At 41.2% G+C, this 13445-nt stretch overlaps 1 protein-coding gene across 2 annotated transcripts; it reads left to right on the top strand.

Moving 5' to 3' along the window:
* Positions 1-3473: 3473 nt before the first annotated feature.
* LOC113590202 (protein SLFN14-like) lies at positions 3474-7213 on the top strand. Of its 2 annotated transcripts, none has more exons than XM_027030236.2 (3): positions 3474-3561; positions 5031-5087; positions 5293-7213. In XM_027030236.2, exons 2-3 carry the CDS (start codon positions 5049-5051, stop codon positions 6415-6417), a joined length of 1164 nt encoding a protein of 387 aa, XP_026886037.2. In that variant the 5' UTR covers positions 3474-3561; positions 5031-5048; the 3' UTR covers positions 6418-7213. The 2 variants fall into 2 exon arrangements, with proteins under 2 accessions (XP_026886037.2, XP_026886036.2); XM_027030235.2 differs by lacking the exon at positions 3474-3561 and adding an exon at positions 4608-4719.
* Positions 7214-13445: the final 6232 nt, after the last annotated feature.

The raw sequence follows: 13445 nt of genomic DNA, 5'->3' as shown, positions 1-13445 counted from the left end.
TGTGTGTGTGTGTGTGTGTGTGTGTTTGTATACAGGATCACACCCTTCCTCTGTCTCACACCTGTTCCTCGTTTTATGTTGTTATGTGTATGTATATAAAGTCCTGTTTAGTCCTTAGTGTTTATTGGTGTGTTTCGATGTGCTCATTTGGTTACATGTGCTAAATAAACGTCTGTGTGTGCAACACGGTTCATCTCTGCATCCGACCTCGCCTCCCTCGTCACAGAGCATGAAAGAAATATTATCAGTAAACAACTGGTATTTTTTGCCATGATGTTCAAGAATGGATTATTGAGGATTTCATATTGTCAAAACATTATTCAATATGTTATGACTGGTAATTATGTCAGGAAAGACTGACTCATTTCTTGTACAACTCCCCTCTATACTTATATCATCTGACTAGTACTCATTTTGTCACCCAAGAAACTGTGAGAAAACAACTGCCCAAAAATCTGCTGAATGACTTACTGTGAATGAAAGCTGACAAAAGCTGACTAAAAAACTGCTTTAACTATTTCAAACTAACACTAATAATGCCATTTATCATAAGCAGGTACAGCTACATGCAATACTATACGAATATTTACATTTACGGCATTTAGCAGACACTCTTATTGTACTAGAATACTGTGGAAATATAGGGATCAATGCTGATGCCTAAAGGTACAAAATACATAAGGTCTATCTATGATAAGTGTAATAAACAATAAGTACTAGAGTTTGTTAGACAACATCAGTATAATAAACAATACCATACAATAAGTACTGGTTTCAGTTAGTCAATATAGGAGCAGGGTCAGTGGTCATTTAAATATTCCTTGAATAGATGGGTCTTCAGTCTGTTTTAAGACTGCAAGGGACACTGCTGTCCAGACAACAAACGAAAGTTCATTCCACCATCTAGGAGCCAGGACAGAAAATAGTCGATGTTTGTCTTCCATGGGACTTTAAGCATGGTATTTCAAGCCAAGCCATACTTGAGGTTTGAAGTACTCGAGGTACGGATCAGGCTTTAAACCATTGACCTCGTATGGAGGGGCTGGTCCATTTTTGGCTTTGTAGGCAAGCATCAAGATTTTAAATCAGATGCGTGCAGCTACTAGAAGCCAGTGAAGGGAGCGCAGGAGTGGAGTAACGTGTCAACTTCTGAAGACTGAAGACCAGTCATGCTGCTGCATTCTGGACAAGTTGTAGAGGTCTGATGGCTCTTAGAAGAATACAAGCAAGAGCAAGTTGCAGTAGTCTAGCCTTCAGATCACAAGAGACTGCACAAGCACCTGGCTAGCTTCCTGTGAGAGAAAGGGCCGAATCCTTCGTATGTTACAAAGGAGAAATGTGCAAGACTGGGTTAGATTAGAAACATGAGTTGAGAATGACAACTGGTTGTCCAAAGTTCTGCCCAGGCTACGGGCAGCTTCAGATGGTGGATGGGTTACCCTTCCCCCGACCATAAGTTGATTCTTCAGTCCTGAGCACACTGGTAAACAAAACCCAGATTTTACAGAACTCACTGAGCTTGTAAAGAAACTGGCATTAAACCAAGAACAGCAACTGAAGGCTAAGTTAGCTAAACCCAATAGTCCAGTAGTAGAGCACAAGGAGCCGCTACATTTTATTAAAAACAAGTTAGATTTTATCTGTTACCGGTGTGGGAAAATCGGTTATGTTGCTCGCTATTGCTAGGCTATTTTGGCAGGACAGAAGCAAGGCCATGCATTGAGTGTCAATGAGACTAAGCAGCCTTTAAATGCCTGGAACTGGGGCAACCATGGGTTGTCAGTGAAATGTTTCATGCAACTGTCACTCAAAACTGTAATGACACAGCACTTGTGGGCCCTAGTAATGAAGGAGATGTGGTGGTGAATGGAACTGTGTGTCAGGCCCTCATTTATTCAGGATATCATGTCACAACAATCACTTATATGTTTTGGAACAAACACCCCCAGCTTTGTTCAGTGAGTCCCCACCAATGGGCCCATAGAAGGATCAGCAGACCAGCAGTTGCCATTTTACTGTGTGCTGAACATTGGCCTCCAACTCTTCAACTCTGTTGTCCCACCGTTTGTTGTTCCAGAAACAGAATACTGGACAAATGTCCCCATACTTATTGGTACAATTTCATTTTACATTTAGCTGACACTAAATGTCCAAAGCGACTTACTTGTTACTGAATTGTTACTGAATGCAACTTGAGCAATTGAGGGTTAAGGGCCTTGCTCAGGGGCCTCATGCCCTCATTTGTTCTAAGCAACATTTGCAGACCTCATATGGTAAGCAGTTCATCCTCAGAGTGAAGCAGTGTCACCCTGCATGGAACTCAGCATTGCTATCTTTAGTGAAAATCGATGAGAACCAAATGTAGGGTAAAACTGGCACTGTAAGGTTTGCAAGACATGATAAGGATGTGATCCCCCTTGGTAAGGAAATAAATCTGAGATATAAAACATACAGAGGACCCAAGGGTATCCCATATACAGCATTAGCTGAACATTTGCCCTCCCAAAGGTTTCCAGATGGGTTGATTGGCCAGAACATGAGAAACAATGTGTAACGGATTTATTCCTGTTAGGCCATTGAACCTCTCTACAAAGCCTATTGCTGTTAGGCCACATGCCACTATTGCAGCTGCATTTAGAGTGTCTGAACCTGCTGGGGAAGTGAGCAAGATGACTGATTCCAATAATGAATTTAAATACCAGTTTACCAGAGGGACATAGTGGTGAAATGCAAAATGAGGTGGACAGGCCACGGAGGGAGAGGCAGCCAAAGAAAATGCAGATGTTTTCTCCCAGCATGCTCTCAACTATGAGCACAGGAAGACTGTGAAATACAATTTCTTGGAAACTTGATTTAGTGGAAATGTGACCAGTTTTTGAAAGACCAAAACTGCTACAGTGTCCCATCCTCCACACGTATCACTCTACTTTCACCAAATCTTAGATGGACTGAAATAAAATGTGACTGAACAATGACTTTATATTACATATCAAGCTTCATGGAGTAGCAATATATCAAGTTTCATGTGTGCAAGTAAAAAATGTATTACAAACTATAACCAAAAAAGGCAAAAAAACCCAAAAAACCCCAGAAAAGTCTCAGCTGCACAGAACAGTATTCAATATGGCCAAAACATATCCATTCATCTGTACTACACTATCTTTCACACAAAAAAACTTTATCAAGGCAAACTTTTACTAATGGACAGTCAAGTTTAGAAAAATGGACAGTCAATCCTAGAAAACAAAATTCTTGAAATAAATTAAATTATATAAACAAGAAGCACAATTTGTTTAGACTATGTAATCTACAGGGCAGTGGTAGCTCAGTGGTTAGCCAGTTATGTTCCACTGAGTGTGTTGTTTTTATGTCATCTCTATGTTGTCCATCTCCTGTTTGTTTCGCGTGTTATCTCCTTCTGTTTTCTGGGTGTGCATGCATTTCCTCTACTACGACATTCCATCTGTATGTGGGACAGTTTCAGATTGACTGGAAAAAGATGGACTGCAGAAATGCTTCTTGTGTGGCTTCTTGTGTCACTTCTCCCACACACAGCTGCTGGTAGGTCAGGCCTTGGCTTGTTCATTAGGGGCTTGGAACTGGATTCTATGTATATATGATCTCTGTAAAGCTGCTTTGTGACATGTGGTATAAATTGTGGTGTCTTCTGTTTGTTGTCTTTTGGTTTATGAGTTTTGGCTTAGCCAACTAGTGTCATGTTGAAAGTGATGTGTATTGATCTTGGATAGCCACTTAATACTGAATGTACTGATCATGAAAAAAAAAAAAAAAAAAAAAAAAACATCCAACACTGTTTTACAATAGTTTTGACAGTAGGTTGTATCTTTTTTTATGGTGCCAGTCAAAATTTTATCGCATATATTCATTTTTCCCCCTGTATCAACTTACACAGTATAGATGGAAATGTTATAAACTAGACAACAAAAACTGATGTTTTATTCACGATTTTGTAACGGCCCGAGTGCCTTAAGGTGAGGAACAGGTCGCGCAGACTCGATTGGCGTCGACAGACATTTATTAACAAACGAAGAAGACAACGGCACTCACACGTAACGTAAACGACGAACATTGACGATGTGAACATGAACAATGACCGACAATACTGCACACAGCAGCAGGTGTTTAAACACATACAGACAAACACTAAACCATGTGCAGGTGTCTGCCAACAAGGAGGGCGTGGCTACAAATAAAACAACAACAAAGACTTCCCACTGCACGCGGCGGGCCGAACCACGTGACTAGAATGGAACGGAGCAGTCCGTGACAGATTTAGAATATTGTGGGCACAAGCAGAAATAAACAATAAAATTACAATGTTATAAACAACATGGGAACATGTATATTCTTGATCTTATACAGTTCACTGGAATTATCTAGTTTTGTTCATTATCAACAATGTCTTAATTTTTTAAGTTTCCTATAAATGGTTTGAAAACGTTACATTAACATTATATTAGATCGATACAGTAATTAACTGGATTAAGTGGATATCCAGAATAAATGCAATAATGGTGGTGTAAAGTGTCGTATTAATAGGAACACTGGCTGGCGATGTATATCATTGACTGCTGTGACGTTTCATCCCGGAAATCAGTGAATTGCGTTTTCTTATTAAGATAAGACACACTGACTTTGTCACTGTTGTTAAAAAGTTTAGATCCTTAAGAAACAGAAAACATCTTACTCTTCTTTCCGGTAAGAGTCCGAAAGAGCTGTTTTTGTTTTCTTTACTTGAATGAGTTCTCGATGAAGAGCAAATCGGGGTAGTAGTTTTTTTTGTTTGTTGTGTTGTCCTTAGCTCATCCTGATGCCATACACTTTTGGTTAACTTTTTAAGTGTTTTTTTATTTGCGTTATGCTCCATCATTTGAGGTAAACTGGTTAAAACGTATTTGGGCTTTGTGTCGGTGTCAGTTTCCTTTATCTCGGCGCTTCCAGACATTAGTCTACGGGCTGAGCCCTAACTTAAAAGGTAATTTGTGAATTTCTTTGCTTCCTTTTCACAGATCTACTTGGGTTTTTCCATGGAGCTTCCGGATCTGTTAATGTTCAAGCCTCAACAGGTATAGAAACCTGGTACTTCAGGACACAAACCAGGATATCTGCATCACACTTGAACAATGCGTCTTCTCCTTGCTCTTCCTGTAGTAACATGTTAGGCATATGACAAATGTTTCCTTTAGTTTAAAAACACTAAGAAATTATAGAAGCTAGAAAAACTGAAAATAAATCTAATGGTAAATAAAGGCAATATTTTTAATTCCTCAGGCCTATAAAATTTTGCCTAAAAGCACAACATTTGGCGAAGAAGCAAGAAATAAAATGGATAAACAGAAGAGGGAAGCAGAAAAGAGAGCTTTCCAGATATACATCTGTGCTATTTTAAATTCTAAAGGTGGGGTGCTCATTTGTAACATTACCAATACCAACTACAGTTACAATGAACATGGCATCGGTCAAGATCTAGAACAGTGTTTAAACACCTTGATTTATCCTGCACGAATTGAAGATTTCATTCAGTTCAAACAGCAACAACATATTCTACTCACTGAGATATGGCCATGGAATCCAGTTGAGGGGCGAGCACACATTTGCAGTGTTACCAGTGGCCTTTTTGAAAGATCTCGAACATTTACTCGGGCCATATTACCCCATGCAGCAAAAGATTTCTTTGATAGACAGACAATCATGAAGACAGTTGAAGTAATGGAGAATAATTATAAGAAAGCTAATTTGTTCTATATAGAGGCAAGAGTTTCCCTAGATCAGACTTTAGAATTTGGTGAAGATATGTATGTTGAGTTCAAAAGTTTTTGCAGTGAAAAAAAGCTCAAAGAAAGGCTCAAAGAAACGCTTCCCCGGTACCTCTCCGCTTTCGCGAACTCAAGCGGTGGATTCCTGTTCATTGGCATCGATGACAAAACCAGAAAAGTAGTTGGTTGTGGCAAGGATATGGATCGTAATGAATTACAGAATAATATCAAAGCCATATGTGCTAAACTGAAAGATATTCACATATGTCAGTATAGAAGAGACTTCATGTGGTCTCCAGAGGTTAAGGTCTTTCCTGTTGAAGAAACAACAGCATTTATTATTGGGATAAAAATCCCACCAGTTTGTTGTGCTGTGTTTGCAGAAGATCCAGAAAGCTGGGAGATTAAGGAAGGGACAATATCTCGACTTTCTTGCAGTGATTGGGTGAAAAAAATGACAAATCATGAATCAAAAAGTCTGTGGGAGTTAATCACACATAACGTTAATAAGTTATTGAGTATGTTTGTCTTACAAAGTTCTAATATAATAATAACAAATATAATTAAAAAATTGTATACAAATTTGTGTCCTATTCCTACCCAAAGAAGGAAAGCTTCTTCCCTTCCCCAGCACCAATAGTGACCAATAAATGAAATAGATGCTCTAAAAAACAGTCACAGACCTCATTTATTTACTTGTTATATATCAAAAATCGCTCTTCTCAGCATGTCCTGCCTCTGTTTGCTCTGTTACAAGGAGGGATAACTTCTAAATTCATACAAAACTGTCCAGTGTATTCCAAACGGAGCTAATGAATTCCATGTGTTTTTTTTTCTGCTGAGCTGCACAGCCCGTCATCTACTGATGCAAGAAGAGTCCCTGGTTGTTTGCTCGTGGGTCTGACCAACATGGACCCTCCAGCTGTACCTGATTAGCTCATCTGCATGTCCATCAGATGTGTCTGTCCAGCAGCAACCCTCCAGCTATACCGGATTGGCTCATTTACCAGACCAGACTGCTCTGACCAGCAGGGACCTTCCATACTTGATTGGCTCATAACCACTGCCATTGGCTCTCTTGCCAGAATGTGTGGACTACAAACTGAATAAGTCCAGTATTTTTGCCAAATATGTTGGTCATTCCATTTGGTTTGTTAGCTGCTTCTTCTTCTTCATACGTTTTAAAGCATGTTAAAGGTATAAGCAACTTTTATTTATTTTGCGCTATTTGCCATCCAGTGTCAACCAGAGGAGGATGGGTTCCCCTTCTGATCCTGGTTCCTCTCAAGGTTTCTTCCTTCTGCTCTCTGGGAGTTTTTCCTTGCCACTGTCGCCTTGGCTTGTTCATTAGGGGCTTGGAACTGGATTCTATGTACATATGATCTCTGTAAAGCTGCTTTGTGACATGTGGTATAAAAATGCTTTATACAAATACATTTGGAGTTGATCTTGTGGCACTTCTTGAAGCAGTCCAGGTTGGCTGTGACCTTATGACACATTAGCAAAAGAACAAGCACTTCACCACAACAAGGAAACCCATCAACCATTTTGAGATCATTATAGCAATCTGGGATACATTCAAAACCATAAACATGTCAAAGGTGCAGGCACACATAACTAAACATCCCATCATGCATGATAAGAGCTATATGGCACATCAGTTTGCTAAGGTAGCTAAAATGGGCCAGCCCTGACATCTAAATAAGATGTCCAACAGCACAAACAAACCTACTACTCTAAATCTGAAGTAATGCCACCTGTACCTGTGTGTGTCCAAGGGAGAGTATTGTCACGGTTACTCGAAGTCTAGTCATGAGATAAGTAGTCAGAGACACTTCAAAAAACAATCATTAAACTGTACTACGAATATGACCCTGCCTTAGCAGAGAAAACAAGATTATTTCTGTATTTCTGGTCATCAGGTGTGTCATCTGATAACTGCTGGTGCATGGCTGGATTCTGCATCTATCAGCTGAGCAAGCCAGTACTTCCAAAGGGCTCCTGGGACTTCCTACAGCTTGACTTTACTGGACCACTGGACCACTCCTGAGTACCTGAGAGGGGTTTCACCATTTTCTAGTCATCATAGACAGGTGTAATGGAGTTAAAATAGGAAAAAAAGAATAATACATATAGTTTGCTCAGAGGCCTGACAGTGGCAACTTGGCACTGAGACTTGAACTGGTAACCTGATTACTAGTCAAGCACCTTAACCACCAAGCTACAACTCCCATTTATATTAGCGTCTTTATTTAATTAAAAAAAATAAATAAAAAATTATATATACACACACACATACATATATATATATATATATATAAATAAAAGCATTTATATTGTGATTAAAGTGTAGCAAAAATGCATAATTTTATGAATTGCTCAAAAGCAGCACCACCACTAAAAGGGAAAACACATCAACTAACGTTTGTAAAGTACTGTAGGTTTATTAACACCAGATCAGTATCATTCTTAAATTAGATCATATCTTGTGCAGTGACCGAATTCCATTGCTTCAAATAGTTGCCACGATGACCAACTTGTTGAATAAATGAGAAGTTTATTGATTAATGATAAACAAGTTACTGACGTGGTTAAACAGGTGTTACAAATTAGTATGACGTACTTGGCTCAGGCGTAGAATACCTAACGAGTGACAACGGAAGGAGAAAAGAAATCAAATAATAAACTAACACAAAGAACAGAACTGAGATCAGAGGGGAGAACGTCTGCACAAGCCACACAAGTGTTTAGTTATGGTGCTAACTCAGCCAAGACCAGCTTATCCCAAAAAGCTCCCGGAGGACGGCCTAAAGGGAAGGACATTCCTATTCCTGTTATATAGACTAACGCAGGGAGGAAATATTGACCTGGACAGAATCAGCTCTAGGAAATGCAGCTCGCTATAGACACCCCGAGAGAGCGTATGAATGGAACAAATATAGTTCTTACGGCAGTTTCCAGGAACAGTTGTCAGTTTGGCCGATCCTTCTGCACAAAAGGGGACAGTGAAATTTAGGAGGTGGAAATGACACGTGATCCCGACGCTCCCGTGCGCTGCCGACGACCCCGTACCAAAGTTTGTCCCAAATCGATGAGCCTGAGCTTCACTGAGACTGTAGAGCTGATATGGACACTTCCTTGACTTCGCAGGTGTCAACGCGAGAACATATTCTAGACCTAGTTTGGTAGAAATCTAAGGTTGACTAATTAGTACCAATTACTGTTGCCAAACAGGATTAATAACTTTCCCAACGATGCAAAACAAAGATTCGACTACGTTGACAGAGTAGTGGAACGCAAATTAAACGGGTCACGACAGACTAACACACTTGACATCAGACGGACATAAAATAAGACACTATGCTAAATACTTAATTCTTCTCATGAGAGGTCCAAACTTCTTCTTTTCTGGATCCGACTTTCCTCACTTTTAATCACTTTCACCTCCTTCCTTCTCCCAGCCTTTGTTTCTGAGCGTCGATGTTTATAACCACTGACTCCTGGTAGGTGGAGCGAGGCTAATTAGCCATAGGTTGACTCATGCATATTCATGTTTCTTTGTCTCGTCTCCAGCGTTTTTAACGGGAAAAAAGAAGAGAAAGGGGGATAAAACAAGGAGGTAGTGGTATTAGGTTATGAGACATGTCTATTAAACTATAACAGGTGGGGTCAGGAACCTTAATTCACCTGAGCCATTTGCTCCCCATATTTAGACAGAGTGCAGATGTTCTTATAAGTAATATAAAGCACACAATTATATATAAGAAAGCAGTTACATTCTCATCAAGAATGCGTACTCAGCCCTCTGCTGTTCACATTGCTGACTCATGACTGTGCAGCGATGCACAGTTTGAATCACATCATCAAGTTCGCCGATGACACGACCGTGGTGGGTCTCATCAACAAAGACAATGAGTCAGCATACAGAGAGGAGGTGCGAGAACTGGTGAGCTGGTGTAAGGTCAACAACCTGCATCTGAATGTTGACAAGACAAAAGAAATGGTTGTTGACTTCAGGAGAGCAAGGCGAGATCACTCCCCGCTTGCCATCAACGGCTCCTCAGTGGAGATCGTCAAGAACATCAAGTTCCTTGGTGTTCACATAGCGGAGAACCTCACCTGGACCCTGAACACCAGTTCCATCACCAAGAGAGCCCAGCAACATCTATACTTCCTTCGGAAGCTGAGGGAAGCCCATCTCCCATCACCCATCCTCACTACCTTCTACAGAGGTACTGTAGAGAGCATCCTGAGCAGCTGCATCATTACCTGGTTTGGGAACTGCACCACCTTCAGGAGAGCAAGGCGAGATCACTCCCCGCTTGCCATCAACGGCTCCTCAGTGGAGATCGTCAAGAACATCAAGTTCCTTGGTGTTCACATAGCGGAGAACCTCACCTGGACCCTGAACACCAGTTCCATCACCAAGAGAGCCCAGCAACATCTATACTTCCTTCGGAAGCTGAGGGAAGCCCATCTCCCATCACCCATCCTCACTACCTTCTACAGAGGTACTGTAGAGAGCATCCTGAGCAGCTGCATCATTACCTGGTTTGGGAACTGCACCACCTTTGACTGCAAGACCCTCCAAAGAATAGTGAGAACAGCTGAGAAGATCATTGGGGTCTCTCTTCCCTCCATCACGAACATCTACATAACATGCTGCATCCGGAAAGCCACCAACATTGTGAAAGACCCCACACACCCCTCACATGAACTGTTCACCCTTTTGCCATCTGGAAGAAGGTACCGCAGCATCCAGTCCCGCACCTCCAGACTGTGCAACAGCTTCTTCCCAGAAGCCATCAGACTCCTGAACTCTGGCTAACTCCAATTCCAATTCAGATTCCAAAATGGGCACTTCTATACATGCTTATAGATAGTCACACACACACACACACACACACGTACGTACGTACGTACATACATACATACATACATACATACATATCTATACACACACTCACACATTGTTTTGCATTGGACTAGTGCTGAAGTCAAACCTCACACAAATAAACTATGCACTTCTGTTGCAGTCTTGCACATTATCCTGCTTGCTGCTAGAGTACTGTACTTAACCAGCACTGTACTCTGAACTGTTCTGGCTGCTACCGGTGACTGCTATGTTCAGGGTAGCATATCACTGATTGCTATGCACAACTCGTTTTACATATCCCCAGTACTGTGTACTGTACTAAATTGCACTGTCTACTCATTTTGTATTTATTATTGTTTATTTAATGTTTATTTAATGACATTTTTGCACTATATTGGACTGTTTGCACTTGTGTAGCATGTTGTCTGTTGCATTGTTGTTTTTATGTTGCACCATGGTCCTGGAGGAACATTGTCTCGTTTTTGTTGTGTACTTGTATATAGCTGAAATGACAATAAAACCTCTTGAACTTGAACTTGAACACACATATTGTACTGTACTAGTATTAATAATTCAAATAATCTTCCTGTTAGTTATACTTGAGATGAGGAGGTGGTCACTAAGTAATACATGTATAAAGGTTAATATGCAAACACTAGAAAAAAAGGGTCAAGGCATGGATATAATAATTTCATGAATGATTGAAACAACAAGATATGAAAAGTTAACATAAATGTAGATGGAGCAGGTTTCGTAACAATTCAGTGATGATAGCTATTTAGATTTCACTCAGAACTGAGTGTGCTGAGCCTGTTATGTATATAACATTGTTGGCCATACATGATTAATAAATCCAAATCGGGGAGTCTTATATAGTCACTGAGGGGTACTGTGGATTCATAGTTTATGCAATCAAAGGCCACTCCTTACAGAGTGGTTTAGAGAAGGGCGTGTCATTTTAGCCAAGCCAAAAGAGTTCTGGTATTAATAATACAAGGCCTCTCAGATTGGGTGTTATGAGATTGTCCCAGACATATTTTAAATATATTATATTCTTGTCATAATAAATTAGCTAGACCCTCAAAAACAACAACAACAATAATAAAACACAGGCTGTGATAAACAATCCTTACATTTTACTTTATCTTTACTACTTCTACAAAAGGACAATCATACATTTATATTATTATTCCTTGAGTGAAGTGACTTGTCATTCCTGTTCATTCTCTCGTCTTGTCATCTTGCTGGGGCTGCTCTCCCTCTCGGAGCTGTGAGAGGTGTTCGAGGAGTTCGTCTCTCTCCTCCTCTTCCTGGAGCTACTTTACTCCGTCTGGCTTCTGCAGCTCTGGCCCACAGCAGGAGCAGCATTGGAGTTGTGAACTCTGACCTCATCAGGAACTCTGAGAGTGTTTCCAGGTCAGGAGCAGTGCTGAGCTTGGTAATTCTCTGGCATCACTGAGAAATCAGAGTTAGGTGTCCTGAAGGCACCAGGAGACAGCGGCGTATTGTAGATTGGATGGTGTGTAAGTATCCCCTGCCATGCCAAAGCTGACACCGCATGCATCGGCCCTCCAAGCCATCATGCTGAGCAGAGGGTTGTCCAGCCATTTTCTGGCACCATGCAGTCAAAGGGCCGGGGAGACCTCGGGCGCCTGTTGACCTGCTTTGTTTGGGTGTAGCGAATGTCGCAAATGAGCCTCATTTCTATGTTGTCTTCTTCAGAAGCAGTTGACACCCTGAAGCTGCTGCCTGTGCAGGTAGGGCTAGTTGACCGCCCCTCTACTGGAAGTCCAGCAGTGGATTTTGCTCAGGCTGTCCAGAGCTGAATCTCTGACAAACTCTACCTCTTCCTCAGTGGAAGCTGTTGGAAGCCGAATGGAGAAATTGCTTTCTGGGCCAAAGATGTGCAACATCGTGTCCTGGGGAATCTAGTCATCATCATCATCATCATCATCATTGCTCTCATCCTCAGACTCTTCTCCCTCATCCTCCCTCAGAACTTCACACTGATGCTGGGAGCTTTCTGGGAGAGACAAGAAAGGTAGGTGACCTTCATCCTCTCCCTCGCTGCTGATGAAGATGGGGGGCTGAGGTCCAGGTGTTTCTTCTGGTGCTGTCTCAGCAGGTGTCAGACACACCACTGAACAAACACATGCAGATTGGATCTGCACACTGAGGTAAAAAAAAGTGAATGGGTCATGTGATTTTTCTGTTTTTTGCCAGAGGTATGTGTAATTTTGGCAAATCTGACAAACATGGTACAAACACAAATATACTTGTGTCGTGTTAAATGTTTTCTTCCAACTTAGGGTTTTTGTTTTTAAAAAATACAGTAAGTAAAATACTTTTGTGTGTGCTTACCATTGAAGGTTGAAGGTTAATGACCAGGAACATTTTTTAAGTCTAAAATTTAGAACATATTTTGTTTGAAAACATAAACTAGTAAAACTGTCATTAATTTCACCTTCCTGTGTAGGCTGTTCCAACTGAATAGTTATAACCTCATTTGAAGTAAGGTACAGCAAGGCTGTAGCCATGAACATAGTTGGTTGGGGGCCAATCTGTGACCAGTCCGGGGCCCCTCTGGAGCCGTTTCAGCCCCCCGTGGCCCTTCCGGAGGTGCCCAATATCATCTGCGCCATTCCCGGACCTACGGTTCACCCAGAAACCAGAATCTGCCCAAATTCCTGTCCCAGGTGACCTCTGTGACCTCTCCAGCAAGGAGGCGGGACGATAGAGGGTCTGACGTTGTTTTGCATGTTAAGTAGCCATGTGCAGTTGAGCATGCATGT

The sequence above is a fragment of the Electrophorus electricus genome, chromosome 12 (assembly GCF_013358815.1).
Source record: "Electrophorus electricus isolate fEleEle1 chromosome 12, fEleEle1.pri, whole genome shotgun sequence".
NCBI classification, from domain to species: Eukaryota; Metazoa; Chordata; class Actinopteri; order Gymnotiformes; family Gymnotidae; genus Electrophorus; species Electrophorus electricus.
This window is presented reverse-complemented; position numbering and strand designations above follow the sequence as displayed.